This window comes from Salvia hispanica, chromosome 1, assembly GCF_029641045.1.
Source record: "Salvia hispanica isolate PSC_SH4W2 chromosome 1, Shi_PSC_v1, whole genome shotgun sequence".
NCBI classification, from domain to species: domain Eukaryota; kingdom Viridiplantae; phylum Streptophyta; class Magnoliopsida; order Lamiales; family Lamiaceae; genus Salvia; species Salvia hispanica.
Genome location: NC_142692.1, coordinates 30,007,163 through 30,030,240, shown reverse-complemented (window position 1 = coordinate 30,030,240; position 23,078 = coordinate 30,007,163). Strand labels below are relative to the sequence as shown.

General features: G+C 37.3%; 5 protein-coding genes across 6 annotated transcripts; 3 read left to right on the top strand and 2 right to left on the bottom strand.

Annotated features, from left to right (window-relative positions):
• Positions 1-3,628: 3,628 nt before the first annotated feature.
• On the bottom strand, positions 3,629-7,588 carry LOC125218410 (cationic amino acid transporter 9, chloroplastic-like). Its single transcript, XM_048120067.2, has 8 exons — positions 7,265-7,588; positions 6,174-6,580; positions 5,230-5,406; positions 4,893-5,117; positions 4,627-4,803; positions 4,212-4,448; positions 4,041-4,130; positions 3,629-3,967 (listed from the first exon to the last, which is right to left on the bottom strand). The coding sequence occupies exons 1-8, from the start codon at positions 7,488-7,490 to the stop codon at positions 3,821-3,823; spliced, it is 1,686 nt and encodes a 561-aa protein (XP_047976024.1). The 5' UTR covers positions 7,491-7,588; the 3' UTR covers positions 3,629-3,820.
• Positions 7,589-11,067: 3,479 nt separating this feature from the next.
• LOC125185461 (uncharacterized) lies at positions 11,068-12,953 on the top strand. Of its 2 annotated transcripts, XM_048081993.2 has the most exons (3): positions 11,068-12,335; positions 12,422-12,493; positions 12,571-12,953. In XM_048081993.2, the coding sequence occupies exons 1-3, from the start codon at positions 11,382-11,384 to the stop codon at positions 12,574-12,576; spliced, it is 1,032 nt and encodes a 343-aa protein (XP_047937950.1). In that variant the 5' UTR covers positions 11,068-11,381; the 3' UTR covers positions 12,577-12,953. The 2 variants fall into 2 exon arrangements, with proteins under 2 accessions (XP_047937950.1, XP_047937949.1); XM_048081992.2 differs by having other exon boundaries at positions 11,069-12,335; positions 12,422-12,953.
• A 2,109-nt stretch (positions 12,954-15,062) lies between these two features.
• LOC125223761 (StAR lipid transfer-like protein) lies at positions 15,063-16,742 on the top strand. The gene is made up of 2 exons (XM_048127049.2): positions 15,063-15,323; positions 16,504-16,742. Exons 1-2 carry the CDS (start codon positions 15,078-15,080, stop codon positions 16,561-16,563), a joined length of 306 nt encoding a protein of 101 aa, XP_047983006.1. The 5' UTR covers positions 15,063-15,077; the 3' UTR covers positions 16,564-16,742.
• Positions 16,743-19,240: 2,498 nt separating this feature from the next.
• LOC125219336 (transcription factor DUO1-like) lies at positions 19,241-20,492 on the top strand. Its single transcript, XM_048121284.2, has 3 exons — positions 19,241-19,463; positions 19,621-19,876; positions 19,948-20,492. The coding sequence occupies exons 1-3, from the start codon at positions 19,252-19,254 to the stop codon at positions 20,356-20,358; spliced, it is 879 nt and encodes a 292-aa protein (XP_047977241.1). The 5' UTR covers positions 19,241-19,251; the 3' UTR covers positions 20,359-20,492.
• Positions 20,493-20,566: 74 nt separating this feature from the next.
• LOC125219337 (uncharacterized) lies at positions 20,567-22,590 on the bottom strand. The gene is made up of 4 exons (XM_048121285.2): positions 22,198-22,590; positions 21,282-21,440; positions 21,077-21,185; positions 20,567-20,887 (listed from the first exon to the last, which is right to left on the bottom strand). The coding sequence occupies exons 1-4, from the start codon at positions 22,504-22,506 to the stop codon at positions 20,697-20,699; spliced, it is 768 nt and encodes a 255-aa protein (XP_047977242.1). The 5' UTR covers positions 22,507-22,590; the 3' UTR covers positions 20,567-20,696.
• Positions 22,591-23,078: the final 488 nt, after the last annotated feature.

The window sequence follows — 23,078 nt, the reverse complement described above, 5'->3', positions numbered from 1 at the left end:
TACAAAACGTTCATGCATTTTATACGTACCTAGGGTAAGCTAGAAGGTGAAAAGTCTCCAAAATAAGGCTAAATCTGTGTCTCTACGCACGCATTCCACCCGGTCAAGTCGGATGGTTTGACCACACTTAGAAGGACAAAGCAATTGACTTTTTTTTGTGACCTTGATGCAGTTTTGTGATTGGGGTTATCATGAACAAATATAGGTTCTGCTTAATTTAGGCAGTAGGTTCACGATTGCAGATTGCTTGCTTAGTTTTTGGATTGAACTAGTTTATTGGATTGATTTTTATATTATATTGCTCAGTATCTGCTACTTGATCAGTAGTCTATGAAACATTTGAGTTTTTTTGAGGTTGATCATTGTGATTTTTTGATAATGCTGGTAGAACATTAGTTGAGTGTTAAAGAACATTAGTTGAGTGTTTAAGAACATTACTTTTGAGAGGAGTCTGTATAGACACCTAATACTGCTTCTAACAATGATCAGTTATCAATTACTATTATTGAAGAAGAAGCATATTAAGAACGTCAAGATGATATTGTTGTAAACATTCAATCTCATGCGGATGATATCATTTAAAGTCAATCTCAACAACCTCAACTAAGACTCTCGTCAATGGTACCACAAATTTTATGAAGTAGTTCTTTCATTTGGATTCAGAAAGAATGCTATATTGATGGCTGTGTGTATCATAAGTTCGGTGGGAGCAAATGCATCTTCTTTTGCATTTGGAATCGAAAGAAATAATTTTCGATAAGGATATGTTGCACTAACACCAAGAATTTTCTCTCGAAGAAATTTGAGATGAAAGATCTTGGGGAAGCCTCTTTGTATTTGGAATCGAAAAAAATAATTTTTGATTGTGACGGAAGGGAAAAAGTGCCTAAAGTATTTGAGATGCATAATTGCAAGTAAAGAAATACTCCTATGACTAAAGGAGACCAACCTAGTCTCATTCAGTGCCCTAAGATAAATCTTGAGATTTAGAAAATGCAGAAGGTTCCATATGCTTCGGCTATTGGGAGCCTAATGCGTACTTAAGTATGTATTAGACCCAATTTGGTTTATGTTGTTAAAATGTTGGACATATATCTCAGTAATCCGGTATGGATCATTAGGAAGCAGCAAAACGGGTTATGAGATATTTATAGAGAACTAAGCATTACATGCTCGCATATAGAAAATCAGATCATTTGGAGAGATCATTAGGTATCTTGATTTTGATTTTGATTTTGTTAGATGCCAATACAGTAAATGATCCATTTTAGTTTACGTGTGTCTGTTGGTTGTGGAGCCGTTTCGTGGAGAAGTGCTGAGCAAACACTTGTAGCTACTTCTGCCATGACAACAGAATTCGTAACTTATTTTGGGGCATCTAGTAATTGAATATGACTGCAAAATTTTTTGTCATGAGGCCACATATTGTTAAAGTATTGAAAGACCACTTAAGTTATGTTGTAACAATAAGCCTGCGGTATTATATTCTAAAACAAAAGAGTTCAGGGACAAATACATATAGAGCATAAGGGAACGGATTTAATGATGACAAATCCGCTCATTAAGGAACTATCACCCAAGGTCTTTCATGGGCATGTAGTCCAAATGGGTGTTATGTTGTTTAAGGATACTTCCGTTCAGTGGGAGTAGTTTTGGTTATTGCTCTATATTGTGTTTCGTGTTTCGAACATGTAGTTATAAAACTCATGTTATTCTCTGCAGAAATTAAGTATTATGTTTTGTCCATTATTTTTTGGTTTGATCTCACTTTGGGAAGATCAGTTGGAAATAGGCATGTATGATCACCTTGCATGAAATTTCCATGCTACACTCCATAATTGATCTGTTGTTGATTATATTTGCATATGTGATTACTGATGGGTTTAATCATGAAAAAATATGGTCACTGCCCCTTTAGTCCTATGTCGATATGATTGATAATAAGATTGTTTGGAAATACACTATGTGATAGCACTTTTGAGCGCTCATTCGGTTTATACATATTTATTTGGTGTCATGTGTTGCCCAAGTGGAAGATTGTTAGAAATTTGGGTTTCCGCATGACTAATTTAATGTGTATGGCTATCTTTCAGTTGCTCAATTAAAGTGATCCAATAAAGATTAAAGTTTGGGCCAAAGTGTATTTAATTGTTATGGAAATAAGTGTAGATACCATAAAGTGATTTTCTATTTGGTTTATATTTAATATAAATATAAGCTAGGGTTATGGTCCCCAGACTATTGCAAAGAATGTCTCTGGTCGTTTGGAAGATCCATAGCCGTTGCAAAGCAATTCCGTCGTTCAATTCGTTATGGATCAAGGTACGCTTCCGCTCTACAGTTTATGCTCCTTCATCGTCGTTCTCGGTTAATCATCATAGAGAGCTTTATGTAATTGTTCATTCAATTATTCCAACATTGAGATGAATTGAGAGCTGTGATTCGGGTTGTTAGCAACCTTAAATATCAGGTTTATGAGTGGTGAGGCCGAAACAAGTATGAGTAGGACTAGGAGCATGCGGAGGAAGAGGGGCATATATAGAGAAGAGAAAGTGGATGGTATCCCTGAGATTGAAGAAACAACCACTTGGGATGTGAAAGAGGTGCTCTGCTGCAGCTTCATCACTCTCTCTAATGCGTGTGAATCTTCAGAAGCTTCTTTTTCTAGTTCCTGAGTCTTCATGTTGCTATTATATATAGCTGTTCATGCTAAGAATTTATGTAAGATCAAGCATGACTGATGCAACACTAAGTGTGCTTGCAGCTCGACATGAAGCACTAGAGTGCATTCAGATTAATTGGGTAGATTTCTGTGAGAAGATCCGCTGTAATGCTTTTAAGGCATTGCAATTTGAAAGCTTAGGATATCAGGCATTCAAGAAGTAGATACAGCTGCTAGCAATTTGACTGATATTGGTTTTATTGACTGCCGAAAGGTGGTTGAGACTTCCCCGGGAAATGTTGCTTCCTTTAAGTAGCTGGACAACTAATATTATCCCAATCAATTTGAAGGTCTTATGTGACTTAAATTGCCAAGCACATAACATGAGGGGGATTCAACCGTTGTCTCTTATAACAACCACATGGTTAAAGTGCTGCTGGCATCATTAGTGACATTCTTAAAGGAATAGGTAACTTATTTGTCGAAACTCTAAAGAATGACAAGAACATTTTTCTGCACTGGGGGACAAAAAAATAGATGAGATATTGAATTGGCTGGAGTGGGTCATTTCTTGTTCACTTTTTCATACTTCTGAGAGCAATCAACCTGGTCTGGATAAATTTTGGCTTGGCCAAGGCACAAGTTTACTAATACTTAGTTTCATGCAGAGCCCCCATGAGGAAGTTCAAGAAAAGGCAGCCACAGCTCTTGATGACGTAAACACCAATATTGACACTGGAAGGGCTGAAGCAGTTCATGATGAAGGCATATGCCTTCTCTAAACCTTGCCCGGCCATGGAAGGAAGGACTTCAGTCAGAAGCGGCTAAGGTAATGTTTCTTGTGTGGCTGCTTTATAGATTGGGAGTAATAATGATGCTCTCAGTTTTCTTCCTTTTTGATCAAGGCACAACTTAATAAGCATGCATCAAGTCATCAAGAATTGTTATATTGTAAGACAAAATCCATGATTTATACTATTTGTTTTCATTTCTACATTATAGCTATGTTTACAGTCATCCAGATAGGAAGTGGACTTCACATATGAATACTATAAAACCTCCAATTAAGGATTGAAACGGTTGAAAACATGGAATAGATAATATGAAATGGAAATCTTGAAATGAATATAAATGATCAAGAAATGGAAATAAGTAGAGCTATGGTGCTTCTTCAGTGGCTGCCCTGTGGTAAACAGTAGTGGCAGTGGAATTTAGAGGATCTGCATTATACTGACCGTAAAATGCATAAATACCCACTGTAATTATGCCCAGCACTATAAATCTCACCCATGCCTCGTAGTGCAGCTGCAAAATATAGGATCAGTCAGCTGCAACAAACCTTCAAATTTCTCATGCTTTTATAATACTAACAACTTACCTGAGCGAACAAAAACATGTTGACGAAGATGCTAACACACGGAACAATTGGAACCCCGGGACATGAAAAACCCGGTGGATCTTTGTACACCTGTACACAATCAGCTTGGAGATTATACTAAGCAACTTTATTGACACTCTAGTATGTATCTGTGGGATTGAAATTACTTACTTGTCGTAGATAGAGAGCTGCACCAGAAAACACAGCGACTACAATACCTAGAATTATAAAAACAAATGAAGCTTGGAAACGGAAGAGGGCACCAGAAGCAAAACCACAGCAGGCAAGTGTGCAGAGACAGATGATGCCTTCTCCCCTCCTAGAAATCCCCTTGCTAGGGACCTCACTTAACCTCTTATCCGTCCAGCGAAGGGTTACCACACATGCTGAAACTACTGAATAACCCGTCTGAAACAAACCATATCATAGTTAGACACTCTTATAAATTTAGTTTTTAAAAGATCAACAGTGCTGTATAACAAGCTTGTATACAATTTTACATAGTAAGTAGTAACAGATCAGAAGATCATGCTTTTTTTCCATGTTCACAGTAAATAGGAATCTTTCGTGTCCAAGTACATCATACCAAGGTTCCAACTGATAGAATATGCGAGAGCACTTCCACGTTTAGCAGTCCGGACAAGATGATGGCAACTAGACCAACCCACACTTGAGAATGAATTGGAGTATGTCGTGTTAGGTGTACTTTCGCAAATATTGCAGGTAGTAAACCATCCCTTCCAAGTCCAAGATATAACCGTGACTGCCAAATAAAATCAAGCAAATGAGTCGTTGGCCATAGCTTGACTGAGACAAGTCATGTATCGAGGTAAAGATGAACAAGCAAATCACCTGAACATAAAGCCCAACCAGAAGCGTCGTTGTGAGTCCAGCAACAGCACCAATGCTGATTAACACAGATACATATTGCAATCCCTTTGAAGTAAAAGCTTCCGCCAAGGGAGCATCATCCCCAAGAAATTGGTATGGGACCATTCCAGTAATCACTAAGCAAACACCAACGTACAATACAACACAGACCAGGAGACTACCAATTATGCCAAGAGGTAGATCTCTCTGCAACATCAAGTTGATGCAGTAGGAATTGGTTATGAAGTAGTATTGATAGCCTTCTGTGGCAACAAAAATAAGTGAAAATATGATCTCAATTTATCTCCCTTTTGCATACCTGGGGTCTCTTGGATTCTTCAGCAGAATTAGCAACTGCATCAAATCCAACATAAGAAAAAAAGACCACTGTTGATCCAGTCAATATTGACTGCACACCATTTGGGGCAAAAGGAGTCCAATTTGAGACATCAACCTCAAATGCTCCAACAATGATGATAAACATAACAATGAGAACCTGCAAAAAGCATCATATGAATCCTGCTGTATTATTATATTTGAATTTAGCGCCTGGTAAATAATTAAGTATGAAGCACCACAAAGCTGCACAGAAGAACTTCCACTACACAAAGCGTCACCAATATGCTACAATGAAGCAGACCATTGCAAAGAAGAATGATGGCATGACACATAGATTAGACCAATTTAGTCCCGGTAGACAATTCAAGCTAACACTGGCACTAACTTTTTAACTAGCTAGAACTCTGAGCATCATAGACAGTGATAAAGAATGAAATTACAAGGTGTTATTCCTCCTCTGCTAAAGGCTGAAAGCCAACTATATCTTTTACTCAATCTTAATTTTTGTCTTTGCATGTGCGGAGAATTACTATATGGCATTTCATTCTCATGCATATAAGTGCTAAAAATATGTGTCTAAAAGAAGGCTGGGCCTCAACCGTAGTTTCATCGACAGTGTCTTATAAAGTTCTCAATTATCACAAGAACTCAGCGAGATCTCAGATTGTATTTGAGCACTATCAAAAGGTCTAACAGCACCCAGGTAAGTTAATGCATAACTATTTCAACATTGTGTTCCTAATTATTCACAACAAAATCTTGAATACTGCTTAGAGAAAATGTCATAATCTTAAAAAGTCTTACTTTAGGTCCCTTATATTCATTGATTTGTACACAAATATCAAGTGCCATCCTATTACTTAATAGGACACAATATAGATCATCTTTAAAGAAAAGAAGAAACTTTCAGGATGTGTAGACAACCTTTGTCACTGTCATGATTGAATTCAGCACTGAGGACTCTCCAACACCCCGACACAAGACTACTGTCAGAAGCACGAGGAGGATAGGAGCTAATACATTAATAGATAAAGCTCCAAAAACTTCTTCTCCATGCCCAACCCAGCTAGGAATGTTACCCTGGAGGAAGGGAATCAGCTCTAGGACGGTAACTACATAGCTTGCTAGGCTACGAGCTATGCTAGCAGCCCCAATATGATAGTCAAGCATCAACTGAGCAAACACAAGAAAAGCTGTAAGCTCGTTGAATGCTGAGTATGTATAAAGATATGCTCCCCCAACAACAGCCGGAAAGCGAGAAGCTAATTCGGCATAGCAGAGCGCATTGAGCACACAAGATGCCCCTGCTATGATGAAACTAATCGTAACTCCTGCGTTTGAAATCAAAAGAAGAGAATTTCATTAAAGTGATGAATAATTTTCTTCAAATGACAATATGGTACATCACAAACAACATCGGAAGAAATGTCAGGTAAATACTCCAAAGGGATATTAAATCCTAATTCTGACACATCCAACATCTTATAGAATCCTTAAATAGAAAACTACTCCTAAATAGTAAATATTCTTTGAACAGCAGCCTGGTTCCAAATATCCAAACCACAAACGTCAATCACTAAAAGCACCAAAAGTCGGATATTATGCTTAAGAGCCGGACATTGAAGTATAGAAATAAAAGAAAAAGAAATTAATCATTTAGATGAAGATTGGATGTAGAGAAAATGATGATTGACTTGCAGAAACAGCCTTTGATTAAGGGAATCCATCTTGGCAACTAATTCCAACAATGTCGAATCATATCCTCAATAAAGTCTTTGTGCTAGTGTACGTCAAGCAGAATACTAAAGTAGCAGATTACTCCGCTCTCTACTCTCATGAAGCAGTGTAAAGAAGTAGAGTGCAGAAGTCACAGTATGCTCCAAAATAAAGTGAGATGTATGTTAAACGGCCATCAGATTTTACTCAATCAAAATCGAACACGAACAATAATTCATTAACTACTTCAGTGTGGGCAAGCTAAATAAAGGAAAATAAGCAATTAGAAAAATCCTGACCGGGACCAGCATCGCGAGCAACGGTTCCGGTGACAACGAATATTCCGGCGCCTATAGAAGCGCCGATGCCGAGTAGAATCAAATCGAAGACGCCTAGGCGGCGAACGAGGCCTTGGGCGGAGGTTGCATGAACGGTGGTGTCGGTAGGCGGCGAGAGAGGCTTGGAGCGAAGCGCGGAGGAGCAGAAACGCGATAGGAACGACGGGGAGGAGGAAGATGACGTCATCAGGCAGCGAAGGGGTTGGTGGCATATGCACGTGGACTCACTCTTAAGTCTTAACTAACAACGGATACCAAATTTCCATTGATAATTGGATTTTATTGTTAATTGTAGAGACAGGATAAGATCAGAGGGCGTTAATGTAGCTTAGAAAAGGGAAGAAAGTAACAAAGAGGAAATAGAATTAGATTCTTTTTTGTTTTTTTTTTATAATTTTACAATAACAAATAATTTGAAACAAAAAAAAATAATACTCCAACAAAATATATATGGTGTGGGTGGGTGGTTATTCATAAATCACAAAATAAATTATTGGCAAAATATCTACTAGTACACTAAAACATGGAGTAGATTCATACTAGATTTTTTTTACAAACTTTTTACTGCACGATATCAATGGATCAACTATTATTATTGTAATACAAAGATACTATGTTCCAAGGCCATGATATGATTCTTTGTGCGTCATGTTTTAAAACCAATTTCGGATTGTATTACGAATTAAAGAAAATATTGATTTATTTTTTAGAGAAAAGTTCAAATCGATAGTATAATTATATTGCATCCTCAAAATAAAAATTGTGGATCTGCCATTGGTCCTTAAATGGACATGTAAGGACAATCCATTTCGGAAGAAATGCATTCTCGCAAGGATAATGTTTCTTACGAGGCATGCCATTGATCCGCCCCCTCTCCCCAGTCAATTTTTGTATTTTATTTTTTTGAAACAATCATAAGCTACAAATATAGTTTCCTATTTCATGTATTGAAAAACTCCTAATTTCATTTTTTCTAAAATATAATGATCCCGTATATAAACCAGGAGCATTTTGATTATAAAGAACACATAAATGCCTAAGCATGCTGATATATGCCATGATCCATTTATTTAATCACTGCCACCTAATTCTTTTCGATGCATCCTTCTCTACCAACATAGAAGCACATATCCACACATTAATGGCTTTTAGTTTTTATTGAGTAATTTACGATATTATTTCAAAGTTTCTCTACTTTAAGAATCACATTTACTGTTGTTATAGCCCTTTCTTTTGGTATAAAATTTTGGAACACAATACTACCAGATTCAAAGATTGATACTACAATACTACTAGGAGTACTAGACTTGCCTTCAATATGTGATGCACGCAACTATTAGTAATCTAATTAAATTCAACTCCTGCTCCAAATCAATCTCTACACTTAAAAACCACTCCGGATCACCTACAACTTTTACACAAAATGATATATAACTTTTATTTTATATCGTTTTTGGTACCTAAAAATCACATTTTGAATATCTAATACTGATTTTCGCTCCAAAGTACCTCCTAAAAATCACATTTTCACAATTGTCATGAAGGATATTTTTGAGCATACATAAAATTATTAATTACAATTAATATTATTATTATGATGTTATAAATTAATAATTAATTACTTTTCTAATATAATTTAAATTATGACCCAGACTTAATTATAATTATAGTTTTATTTATATTTAATTATTATAATACTAATGACTCGTAATTAATAAATAATTTTAATATACTACTTATTTAAAATATGAATTATATAATATTAAATCATAATAATAATTATTATTTTATTTTAAATTAATAGCTAATTAATATAGTCTTAATAAAATTTAAAATGTTGAATTATATTTATAATGATATAAAATGATTAAATATTTTAATTAGGCGTTTTAGTCCTAAAATAATATAAAATAATTAAATTAAAAATATTCAATCGATTTAATTCGTTTAAACAATTGATTTAATCAGGTGTTTTGTTCTTAATTATATTATGGATGTCAATTAGGTGTAAATTACTAACAAGAAAGAAGAAAAGGAAGAAAAAAGAAAAAAAAAAGAGGAAATAGAAACTAAGAAGAAAAAGGAAAAGAAGAAAGGAAAAAAAAATCACATGTTTGGTACATAAGATTACTTTTATCACGAGGTAACAAATAAAAAATAAAGATCATATACTATTTTTATGCAAAAGTGAAAAATCAGACAATATTTATGTAGTTTACTCTACTTAAAATAAAAACAATAACACATGCGTGTTCAGATGAGAAACGGTAAGGATTACACGGCTCTGGTAGCGTTTCTGGTGCGGTGTCGTCGCCGGCTTCGATCTACTCCCTGCCGCAACTGGTCTTGTGTTGGGAAGACAGAGAGTGAGAACGAGATAGAGAGAGAGTGTGTGAGAGAGTGAGGAAGGCGAGCAGAATGCGTGTGAACAAATGAGAGTGGAATTTGTGGTCCGGGAATGTTTCAAAATTTTCAGGGACAAATTTGGAAATTTGTCTCCAAATCTACTGAACTGTAGCAGAGCCGATTTCAAATATTGGCTGCCTTCCGCGATTTCTATTAGACGAAAAATGTCTTAAATAGTGCGGACCGACTGCAATCTAACGGGCCATGCGGATTTAACAAATGGTCACCGAACCGTTAGAATTGCACATATTTGACCCCTATTATGTCCAAATAGGGGTCACTGAACAGGCCCTAAAGATTTTAAGTTCAAGTGTGCCAGGACAATTGTTTAAATTTCTGTATCGTAGGCAAAACGACTTTGATGCCTAGTGAAATTAGATTTCACATCCGCATCGAAGTAATGGAGTTGTTCGATTTCTGTTTATGCAGAAATTTAGCTAAAATTATGGGCTTTCTTTGGGCTTTACCGACAAAACATACTACGTTACAAATCAACTAGCGAGCTTTTGACCTTGTATAAATCGTCCTATTCTTTATAAAATTAATTAAGCTTGTGAAAAATTATAACTTCACTCAATTCGGTCACATGAAATTGGTACCCTTATTATGAGAATTTACCTTTACAATTTGTGACGTCATGGGACTGGTGGTCGTATTTGTAAAGAAACATATCATAAAATATTACTTCCTCCAAAAATAAGAATGATTTATATGTGAAATTAATAAAGTAAAATGAAAAAACATCAAACTTTTTTTTTTATTTTTAAGCGATAAGGTGTTTTTTTTAAAAAAAGAAAAGAAAAAGTGACAAGGTATGAACTATGTATTGATCTTGCGTGTGTCAATGTGTGCGAGTCTGGCCAACGGTAGAGAGTTTAATACAGGTTCGAGTTTTTCGTGGAGCGATCTTAAATTTAAATTTATTTATCCATAAAAAAAACTATGTATTGATCTTAAATAATCGTAATAATATGAGTAACATTATAAAAATTAGGAGTAACAAAGTTGGAGTAGATGAGAAATGACGCAATAAATTAATCAGCAAAGTAGTAATAAAATTATCAATATTTTATTTGAAATTTCAATGTGTTATTTAAAAAAAGGTAAGTAAATACATTCTTCTTCTCGTAGATGGTAGAGATGATAACTCATCATGAAACGAAAGAAAAATAAATGAAGAATTGAGCCAACCCTAAATAGGGTTTTCAACAAATCCCCCTTCTAAGATTTGTGCCTGCGTCTGCGGTATACATACGAATATACGATACATGTATAAAATACATATACACACGTCCGTATAAAATACTAAGAAATATACATGAATTATTTTATGTTACTTAATTTTGATCAAGTTTTGTTTTCCTCCACCTCACCTCTTCCCTTTCACATTCTCTGCAAATCATCTCCTCCTCTCTCTCTACATTCATCAATCCTGCTCTCTCAACCTTCATTCACGTTAACCCCCAACACAAACTTCATCCCCACCCACCTCTGCCAACACACACAACCACACGCACTCTCTTTTCATGCACTCAATTTGATTTCATATCCTCGGAATTTACCAAACGATGTGACGTCGCCGTCGATCTCCAAACAGATTGGTTTCCGATTCGCATCCTCTGATAGCAATTCAATAGTTTTTCCTTGAATTCGGCGGTTGTTGCTTGCTGCTATGGCTTCTACTGTTCCTGCCAAATCTCAGCCGCTGCACAATTTCACGCTGCCGCATCTGAGATGGAATAAGGACCGAAACTCCACCGGCCAACACCAGCGCCGCCGCTCCATCAAATCGCCGTCGCGGCGCCCGAATATCTCCTCCGCATCTCCCATCCGCCAGTCGCCGTTGCGAGATTCCGTATCGGCGACTCCGCCTCGGCATCAGTCCCCTTTATGCGACTCCACCGCGGCGGCGGCTGTGGTGGTGTCGCCTCGTCAGTCTCCGGTCCACGGGGATTACTTGGGGAAACGATCTCCGCTTCGGGAGTGGGGGAAGCACTCGCCAAGCGGCGGTGATCCGGCGTGGCATGAATCGCCTCCTCAATCCGGAAAAGGCGGCTCTGTTGAGCATCGGAGACATCACTCAATTCATCCGGCGTTGGATGGTGCGAGGAACGGTCTCCATTCAGCAAATGCAAATTCAGGGCGAACAAGTCTGAAATCGGAGCCTAAATCGAAGGCGAAAGAAGTCGATGCGGCTGGAATCAAGAGATCAAAAATCCTAATCAAAATTCCCTGCAAGAGCAGCAAAACCGAGGACGAAAATCCACAAGAAGAGGCGGAGAAAAACGAGGAAGACGTTTGCAGCGGTGAAGTGCAACAAGAGGAGAAGGTTGATGAAGAAACGAAGACATGGAATTTAAGGCCTCGGAAGCCTCTGCACAAGTCGCTGAACGTGAGCGGAGGAGGTCCGGCGATGCAGGAAAGGAGTAAAGCGCCGTCGCCGTTGAGGAATCTGAACAATAGATCGGGGGATAACGACGGCGGTGGGAAGAAGGAGAAGAGGAAGCTGAGCATATCTATCCCTCTATCGAAAGACGAGATCGAGGAGGATATATTTGCGCTGACCGGATCAAAGCCGGCAAGGAGGCCTAAGAAGAGAGCGAGGAACATTCAAAAGCAAGTTGATGTAAGATAAGATCTGAATTCGCTTGAATTTCTGTGGCATCTCTGTTATAATTGTGATTAATTTTTCTAATTTTTCACGGATCGCAGATTTGTTTCCCTGGACTATGGCTGGTATCAATAACTGCGGATTCATACAAGGTTTCTGAGACTTCTCTGAAGGTACAGCCCTGATCATCCAGCCATGGTTGCTCTGAATTTTAAATTTCTGATCTGGATGGCGGTGGTCTTCTACACAGGGCTAGATGCAGTTTCCTAAGCTGCTTCGCTTCCAACCTTTTTTTTTTCTTTTTTTCTTTTTTTTCTTCCTGGGGGATGGCTTTGAAGGTATACGGTAACTTGTATTCTGAGAGGAAGAACTAGCATTGATTTAGGGTTTCTTTGTTCTTTTCTTGTTTCCTTTGTTCTTCCCCTCTTCAAGTTGCTGATCTGGATATGGATGATAGTTCTTCTATTTAGCATTATGTAAATATGGATTTTTAGATCTTTTAGATTTTCTTTTTCAGTTTCATGACTCAATTGGTTTTGATTCATTTTTTCTTTTAAATGAATAATGACTGATTTGGGTCTTTCTTTTTTTGTACATTAAACAGTTGAAATTCATGTCTTTTGTTATGTTGCAGTTCATGACTCATGAATCTTGATAGTTGACACATCTCAAATATTCTCTTACTCTCATTTTTTTCCTTTTCTCTCATGAGTAGTTTTAGTCTGATGCCATTTGATTTGAAGAACACCATGTTTATGCATAAAGTATGATACTTTTAGATTGTGTACCTGGTGTACTCTGGCACTTAATGAAGATTGAAGTTGCTAAATCTAACTCCAAAGTGGAAATTTTAATACCCAAACCAAGTAAGAAGAATAGTAGCTACTACTACAAATTAGGGGCTTGAACATGAAGCACAAAACCCTGAGGGAAAGGTTTGGATTGTTTTCTCAGCAACCGGGCATAAAAGAAGTGAAGGAAAGATGCAAGTTTCTTAGTACTACTTATGTTTAGCAGAATATGAATTTGGTGAGAAAATGGCAAAAAAGAGTGCTTCTGGGGTATCAGGTTTGTGAATGATTTCAAGATCTGATTTCGTGTGTGCTTCGATTATGGTAATATAAAAGTGGGCGGAATGTGGAATTTGGAGTTGAAACAAAGGCTAACCCAAATAATCTATTCAAGGAAGGGGGTAAACTATGGCCAACTATTATTGGCTGGCTTGACTGACTTTTTCTGGATTTGAATTGCTCTCATCATATACTCCATATTTGTTCAAAACTGAGTATTTTCCCTATATTATCTACCCTCCACGCAACGCTATCTTTTTTGGTAAAGGTTTCATTGGATTCAGTGAGTTCCGACGATTTTTAGATGACTCAATTCCAAATCAAAATTTAATAGAAATGCACTTACCACAAATAAAAAAGATTAGAGATATTATTGCTGTATTCTAAAGTTTAACTTATTAATTTATTCACCAAGAATTCAGCCCAAGGTTTCGCTTATGGGTCCTGATCAATTAATAAAGAAAATCACACTCTTCATATCAAAGCCCTAATTTTATATGACGTCGTCTGACCCAATAAAAACCCAAAATCCGAAATTAATCTAAACTGTGGGCCAGTGTAATATATAGATTAAAAAGGTCGATAATAAAAATTAAAAAGGATAACACCTTCTTAAACTTGTCAAGTTACCAAACGTCCAACTCCTACAATTAAACTTACGGTAGCATTAGAATATTAAACATAAAAGGTAGAATAAGATGAGACAACAGAGTAACGCTTATATTTCAGGATACCTAAATCCTCAAAAATAATATGTAGGCCTGAAAATTTAATCCGCGGGTTTCGGGTATTCCCGACCCAGTCCCAATACCCGACGGGTTTTGGGTACTCGAAACCCGAAATTATAGGTTTGGGTACGGGTTTGGGTAGTTAATGTTAGGATTCTTCGGGTTTAGGGTACCCGAAACCCGTATTAGGGTACCCGATTAAACCTGATTAATTATGTATTTGTGAAAAATATTTTGGGTTATAAAGTTCTTAGTTTACTATTTGGATTATGTTTGGTTGCTTTGACATTATTTAGATTATATGTTAGGTTGCTTTGATATTTCATTATTCTATTATCTCGATTTTAATACTTCTTTACATTCGTATTCGGTTCATGTTGCATTATTTATGTTTTACTTGTTATCTTTTGAAAACATATAGTTAATTAGTTATGCTTCTCCATTTTATTTACATGTTCAGTTAATGTCTTAAAAAATTAATCTCTTTTATGTTACAATTTATACCAAATTTTTTTTTTTTAATATTAAGTAGTGTCTATTTGTCTAATGTCTATTTTATATAATATAGGAGTAGAACTATAGTCAATAAATAGTATAAGTTTGTGTTATTTTAATAATTTCTATTCTCATCACAATTTAATTTATATAAAAGAATAAATTTCAAATATAATACTTCCGGGTTTATGGGTACCCGATTAGTTGGGTTCGGGTACACGCATCGGGTATTAGGGTACCCGAATTCATATCCGGGTCGGATATTGTGTATGATATTTTTTAGATTTCGGGTTTGGGTACCCACGAATACCCGAATTTACACCCCTAATAATATGCTAGGTGAGGATTTTAGCATATATTATAGCTACATTTAATTTAGTTAGTAGTATTAAAAATTGATTATTGTTTGAGAGGCCCAGCTGTAAAGCCCAATTAAAAGTGAGGCAAGAAATGGAATCTGAGCAATGGAGAAAGTTGAAATGGAAGAAAAGGAAGAAAATAGAGTTGTGAGCAATGGCGCAGTTCAAGCTTACTGGTTCTGGGGTAGCGCCAGCGCCGTTCAATTTTGGTGGGGCGTCGCCGCCTTGAAAAGGGGATATGTCGGCAATGGCAACCTCATGCCTTTGAAGGCCTTCACCGTGGCCTCCCTCTTCGTCGGCGCCTCCACCTCCGCCGCCGTAGCTACGCTCCAGCTCTCAGGAATCCGCTCTGTAAGTATTCACACCCCGCCCTCTCTTTCTTTGTGGACTATTTTTTCGTATCTGTAAATTGTTGTGCACAATCTCATGTGAATTGGTTTATTTTAGGGTTCCTTTTTTTATTTTAAAATTGTGTTGATCTTGCAATCAAAATGCTGCCTAAAATTTCTTAGTTTGTGCTATTGCATCTAAATATGAGTTTTACACATTGTTATAACAACAGACGAAAAACTATAGATGTGTATCTGGTTGCAGTCTTTCAATTGTGAGATTCTTTTGTTGCAAGTAGGATTATTGGTAGGTATTTGGAATTGAGCTCAATAATGAACTCGTTTCTTATGACACATAAAGCTTGATTTTCTTAGATTAATGACTCGAACTGTCGTCTTACTAACTGAGCTGTGTTGCGTCGTCTATGAAGCTTGTTTTGACTTACCGTTAGCATATTCAACAAATCAGTCTTGAGCTTAGCTCGTTAGCAAGAGTTATAATTTTGCTTTCAAATCCAGCTTAGTTTAGTTTTACCTCTAGTCAGGCTTTAGTGGCATTAGCAGTAAGTTTAAGGTTTTCACCACTACTTGCTGCTGCAACATTCGTTCTCATGATCTAATCATTTACTATGTCATGGTGAGATAATTGTATGTGAGTACAGTGGATAACTAGAGGACTGTTGGAGATAGAACAAAAAAAAGAATGATGAACTAACTCAAGTAATAATGTTATTTCAATATCTTATGGATTTCTTAGAGATACTGGAAGTGGTGAAATGTGTTGTGTGGTGAAATTAAATCCTAGATGGTGCATATCAGACTCTTGATGCATGTGAGAATCTCATATTGCTTGTAAGACTCTAGCTTTACTGTTTTTGCTCAATCTCACTATAGCTAAACTAGCAATTTGAAATGTCAAATAACAGAACTGATACTACTTTTTGGCCTCATGCTAGAAGTTGGGCATATAATTTGCTCATACTTTATAATTTTAGGCCGATCACATTTTGAGTTGTTTTTGGGAGTCTTGGCTAAGCTTATTTTAAGGAACTTATAAGCCCCTTTTATTTTAAAATATGGTTTTAGAGCTTATGAGATGTTAACTATTTTGAAAATGAGCTAGCTATGTCTTTAGGTGATTAACTTCATTTAATTTAATTCTATGCATTGTCTGATTATTACTCTATTTGATATGGTTATAGGTGGAAGACCTCAAGAGTGTAGGGGCAAATATAAGGAATGCATGCAAGAGCACGCGATGAGTCTCTCCGTATTGTTATCATAAGCAATAAAAGTGTAGGAGACTCTTTTATGCCCAAAATCAAGCACACCACTATCATTTGTACCTTACAAATCCAGATGGTTCCTTGTTCTTGACCACCGGTCGATGAGACCTGTATTTGATCTTCCAAATCCATTCAAAGACACTTTTTTTTTTAAACTAATCGAGCAGATAGTACCAAGAAAATTATCATCATGCTCGTAAGTGATTATTAGAATCGAGATGCTAAATGTTACTATCAATCATCAGAATTTGTGGCATCCAAACAAAATTTTCTTCTCCCACATGTGGATCACGCACACTCAAGTTTGAAGCATTCTGATGCAACAAAATTCTTTAAGCAAACTGCCCAGCTAAGATTTGAGCACTGCCCAACTGGAATGTAAGACTCGAGCATGAGTTGAGTTTGGGAAGGTGAAGTGAACTCAACAAACAGATACATGAAGTGAGTTTAACTTGTGGGGAACCCGTTGACGAGCAGCACAGTTCCTGCTCTCTGATCCATAGCCTGTCGGTAGCAATAAATTAAAGAAGGATCAACAAGTAGCAGTCAATTTATTGCTAAAGGAATTAAAATTCCCATGCTTATAGAAAAAACAATCTGTGACCAAAATCTGAACCAAAATGGGCTAACAGAGCAAAATTTACTAATTTGAGACACTAAACCACTACTAATCCAGTTAATCACATATTAAAACTTTTGTGATTTACAGTGGAAGTGCTTCTTCATTCAATACTAGCTCAAACCTAAGTTTGATATGTTCTAATAAGAATATCAAACTTTGTCATCCCATTCTTGTCTCTTGATTAATATGCGGCGGAAATCAGAAATCAGCAAATGTAACTGTATGCTAAATGAAGCCTGCAGTGCATTTAATTGAACTCCACAAATGGAGCTCATCCTTTCCAGCTCAACATTACAGAAATGCAAATCACAACACAGAAAATAGATCAAACAGACTTGGCTGTCATTTTGAACCCTTTCAAGAGCCTTGTTGAATATTTTGTACCTGAAAAATACTAGAGTAGTATCTTCATTGAATATAACAGAAAACAAGAGGAAAACAAACCTATATACACTTTTTCAGGAAGTATAATTTTTTAACTCACTCTTTTGGTTCAAATATAAGTTCTTTGCAAACTGCATATGCTGCACCACCAGCAATGCCTGCAGGAATTACGAGACTATGTGAATGTTGGATATTATAAGTTGGGGATTGAACGGGTCTTCAATGTTGGATAGCATAGCAGGAACGGCCTATACTAGTGAAAGTTGAAATGGTGACCGACAGACCATAGCACATTTCCTGGCCCATTCATGCCCTGTGAGATTAGGAACAGAGTGTTTTAAAAAGCTGCATGTTAATTTCTGAAATCCTGCGAAAACAAAGATGAAAAAGAGAGGTAGCTAGAGTCCTTGAGCATAGTATATAGATGGACATCAGAAATACTGCTAATAAGGGAGAAATGATTCAAATATGTCCTCGAGATTTTCACCAATAGGACAAGCAACATGCAAAGTTGGATGACAAAAAAATATTCAGCGCCGAAATGCAAGATGGAAACTTTTTTTATATAATTACAGATAGAAAAGCAATATGGCAAGGTAGAACGTCCAGGATATACTATCCAGCATGGTAAACTTTTCTTTAGCTTTCCTATCCGATCACTTTTTCCTCCAACTTATGAATACAGTAAATGAAGAAGATGTTAAACCTTAATCCATGTTGAGACTAGTAAGATACCACTGTCGAGTATTGATGGAGTTTGAACCATACAAAAGAGGGGGTGGAACCATAAAAATTCCTAAATACACCACCTCATACATAAAAAAACATAAAGACATTTTACGCAGTAACAAGCTTTGGTGGTTGTAGGTGGCTTGTCTGAATCCTATTCTGGTATACCATCTTGGAAGCATAAACTATTAGCATTTAGCTTCAAGAAACATTGCATAGGCACCGAAATTAATGCAAATGGGTAAGAAAATTCGAGCTGGGTTGCTTTGCAAATATGTTTCGGGGCAAAAACAAAATCATGAGAAAAATGATTTGCACGGTTACATTACGCCATAACCGAGTATAATCATTTAAAAAATGGGCTAATTTAACTGCAATAAAACTAGAGCTCCCAATTCAAATGCACGGCTAAAACATCCAGAAATTATTCCTATTGAACAAAAATTTGAGTGTTCAAATAATCAACCACTGTAATTGCATAATTAGCAGAACGCACAAACATAGTTAGCTATAAACGCAAATTTGGATTTCCTAGGTTTCAGTCCGTTGCATGATCATCTCAAAACATTCGACCGTTTACCTCTGTACACAGTACACATATCAATCAATATTCTCAGGCTTTGACTTATATTTATATTTTTATTTTTGTAGGAGTAATTTTTTAGTTCAGGTTAGTGAATTTGTTTATACGTAGAAAAAATAATTAAAAAAACAAAAAGAAAAGGTAAATGGGCTACACTCGAAATAGGCCCAATAAGAATTGTAGGCCCAAAATTCAAATAAGAGAGAAATGAGGAAAGCGGGGAAATTTAGTGGGGATAGTGCCAATAACCGTCTCAACCGCCACTCTCTCCAATAGATACATACATACAAACAAAATCTGCAGACAAAAAAATGGAGAAGCAATAGCATCTCAATCAAGTAATAGAATGATGGATGGGAAGAGAAGGATACCCGATGACGAACTCCGCGATATAAAGAAAGGTCCATGGAAAGTGGAAGAAGATCAAGTGCTCATCAATCACGTGAAGAAATACGGCCCCAGAGATTGGAGCTCCATTCGATCCAAAGGCCTCCTCCGCCGCACCGGCAAGTCCTGCCGCCTCCGCTGGGTCAACAAACTCCGCCCTGACTTGAAGACGTACTAACTCTCTCTCTCTCTCCGCCTCTGCCTCCAAGTTCACATTTTTTTTCTTCTCTCTCTGTTTCTCTCCTGCGTTTTCTAGGTTAAAGATGTTGTTTTTCCCCCTTTTGTTTCTTCAATTTGACTATTACTTTGCTGAATGCTGATTTTGTAGGGGGGTGAAGTTTTCAGCGGAGGAGGAGAGAACGGTGATCGATCTCCAAGCACAATTCGGGAACAAATGGGCGAAAATCGCGACGTATCTGCCGGGAAGAACAGACAACGACGTCAAGAATTTCTGGAGTAGTCGACAGAAGAGACTTGCTAGGATTCTGCACACCTCTACTGCTCCTTCATCATCATCCACCAAATCTCACAAGACCCCCAAGCATCTCCAACCCCCTCCTTTCGATTTCATTCCATCTCTCAAGGTCTTACACTTACTAATTTCTCATCTTTTGTGATACATCCGTCAATCCCAAGAACATGTGTGTGTGTGCAGGCGCCAAAGTTGAGCCTATCAAGGGAGGAAGAATTTGCGGCCAAGTCACAGTTGTGCCCAACCATTGAAACGGTGCAGTTTGGGGAGGTGGCGTATCCGAACCCTGTTCCGGTGGACCAGCAGCCCTATGTCTCCTTCCCTCAGTTTCCGATACTTCAGCCGGACTACCCTCTGCTTTTGGAGGGCCAGGACTTCATTGGCAGGCTTGGAGCTCCCAGTTATCTTGATGATGAGTTTGGGCATTCCGCATTGGGCACTGCGCAAGTCCCCATCGCCCCATCGTTCCAGGCTTCTGGAACGTCGGTGAGTCATGACACGGTGGACATCGACAGCCTCATCGATGATGACTTTCCTCCCATCGACTTATTTGATCAAATCGAGCAGCTTCCAAGCCCCTCTCACTGGTCTTGATTGAAGCTACAAAACATGGCTTCTTGTAATTGTTGCTAATTCTTCTGTAATTTCATCTAACATTGTGTTTTAAGCTTTGTTGTGTTCTGTATCTGCAACTCGTATTGTGAAATGAATTCTGGCTTCTCTGTAAATATATTGTTTAGATTTGTAATGATATGTAACTGGAAGACAAGAGTAAGATCAATAACATGTCAAAAAGATCAAATGGGAAAAAAAAATGCTTTTACATTGACCACATTGGGTGATTTCAATTTTCAGACTGAATGTATTGGCAAAGTTTATTAGGATTTCCAACAAAAGAGAAGACAATAGATGAAGTACATAACACCAATTCACTAGGTTTCTTGGACTTGCATTAACTGGATACCAGCTAGATCTTTCAGTGATCCCACAAACTGTCCAGCAGTAAACGACTTGCTTTCTTCGAAAACTACAGACCTCTGTAAGACTGAATATGCACAATACTCGACTTCAGCCACCTCAACATCCTCAAAACATCTTGCAATAGTGGTTCCAACTCCTTCACCTGAAAAAGCATACCATTTTTACAAGTTTCAGATCATAAAGAGAAACTACTATGCTGATGAAATGTGATTAATGACAGTCACATAACATTGCATCAAGTGGCTCATGATGTAAGACCACAAAAATAAGGTAACACGAATGCCTGAGAGCCAGTAAACACCACGTTGTAACTAGCTGTAGAGAAGCTTACCATGAGTCACTAGCAACAAGTTTTCCGACGGATATTTGTCAGCAAGGCTTGTGATCACCTGCATATATCTATCCCTGGCACCTTCTCGCGTCTCTTGCCATCCTGGCAGCTACATTCACAGACAAAACCGGGTTTTATCATAGGAAAGTTGAACTGCTACAGGATCATATTGTAGAGTACTTAACAAATGAAAGCATAATATTACCTCCTTATACACCATTTCAGTAGTATTATCAATAGTTCCAGCAGGCAATACAGATTCACACTGCGAAATGTCAAAACTAAAAATCCCATCTTTAGGAGCAACGTTAGGCCGGACGGCTAAAGAATTCATCATCTCACATAATCCATACTCCATTGACACCTGAAACATAAGCAATGAGTTCAGCTTGTTAGAATGCACGCAATTTGATTACTTTGAGCAATACTGCCTTCACACTCAAGCTTACAAACTTGCATTAGTATTTGCCTAGTTGACAAAGTTTATGTCTAAGCGTGGGAATAAAAAATGTGGTTGGGAGAATACTTTGACCTTACTTATTAGTAAAAGGTTTGTAATTGAATATTACTCCTAGGTTACTTGTATTTTCTTGTAACTAATGGTGGGGTCTAATGAATTTGCGGTCAGTATTGAATAGAATAGTTTAAGTGGTACATTCCACAGTCTCCACTACAGTGATGATATAGAATTCGGATGATATTTGACATTGCTCAAGAAAAATATTATTTTTAATGAGAATTGAGAATAGATGAAAAAGACTGCTTTGAAAACCGGAGAGGATCTCCTAATCCACTTATCATACTCCACTCCTACTCCACCTCTCACATGGCAATAGATTTGAAACCTAGCTAACCAGTGAGACGATAGTGGTTTTCCTAGTTGTTGAAACATCACAATAGAGCGCAAATGGATTTGGATAAACCTCACAAAGGAATAGTACAATTCAACCATAATTGTGAAATTAAGTAGAACAGTAAACAGATGAAATTCGATATTTTAAAATTCAGTAATTCACATCTAAAACATTAATGAAACAGAAAATAGTATACTGAAAAGGAGAATGAAATCAAAATAGTAACAAGTCAACATCAAAGATAAAAGGAATGTTTTTCATGCATACCTTGATTTTTGAAGGATTGATAGCGACGGCGTCGGATTTGTTGAGGGCTGAGACGACTCCGGAAGCGGTCTGGAGGCAGCGGAGGAAGGGGGAAACGAAGACGCGGTGGATCGGAAAGGAGAGGTGTTTACCGAGTTTGTCGCCGGTGGCGTAGGCTCGGAGGTGGCCGTCGTCGGCGAGCGGGGGGTCCCAGGGGCGCGGGGCGGAGGCCGACCAGAGAGGGGCGACGTTGTCGAGCCTGTCGCCGTGGCGCATTACGACGACGTTTTGGCGGAACTGCGATGAGCCGTCGCCATCTGACAAACCCATCAGTGGATTTGGTTGAAAAATGGAGAGAGTGCAGATTCTTAAAGTATTTTAAAGCCTCGTCTTTTCAACTCAAATCTGAATAAACATCTCGTCTGTCTCTGTTTTTATAGTGGCTCATTCATAAAAAATACTAATGAATAACCTTTTACTAAGTCAATTATAAAATAAATCAAGCTTATGTGTAAATTATACCATTAATCCATCAGCCCACCATCAATATTCTTATATAGTGGTTTTCACATTTTAATCCATGAATTTGTATACGAAAGGAGCGAATATAAGAATATGGCTATTCTTTGGCGACGACCTACGCCATTTCCTACTACATATACACAAACATGATAAATGATACAATACATCCTAAAAAATGGTCCATGGACTTTAAAATTATCACCAGTAGTCCCTGAACTAAGAATTTATATAAAAAACGGTCCTTTTGCACTGTTTCGAGACGAAAATGTCCTTTTGGAGGGTTTTGGAGATATGGGCAATTTGGTCTTTTTACACTTTTAACATTTTAAATCTGATATTATTTCAGTTATGTATTAAATCTGATATTATTTCAAAATTAT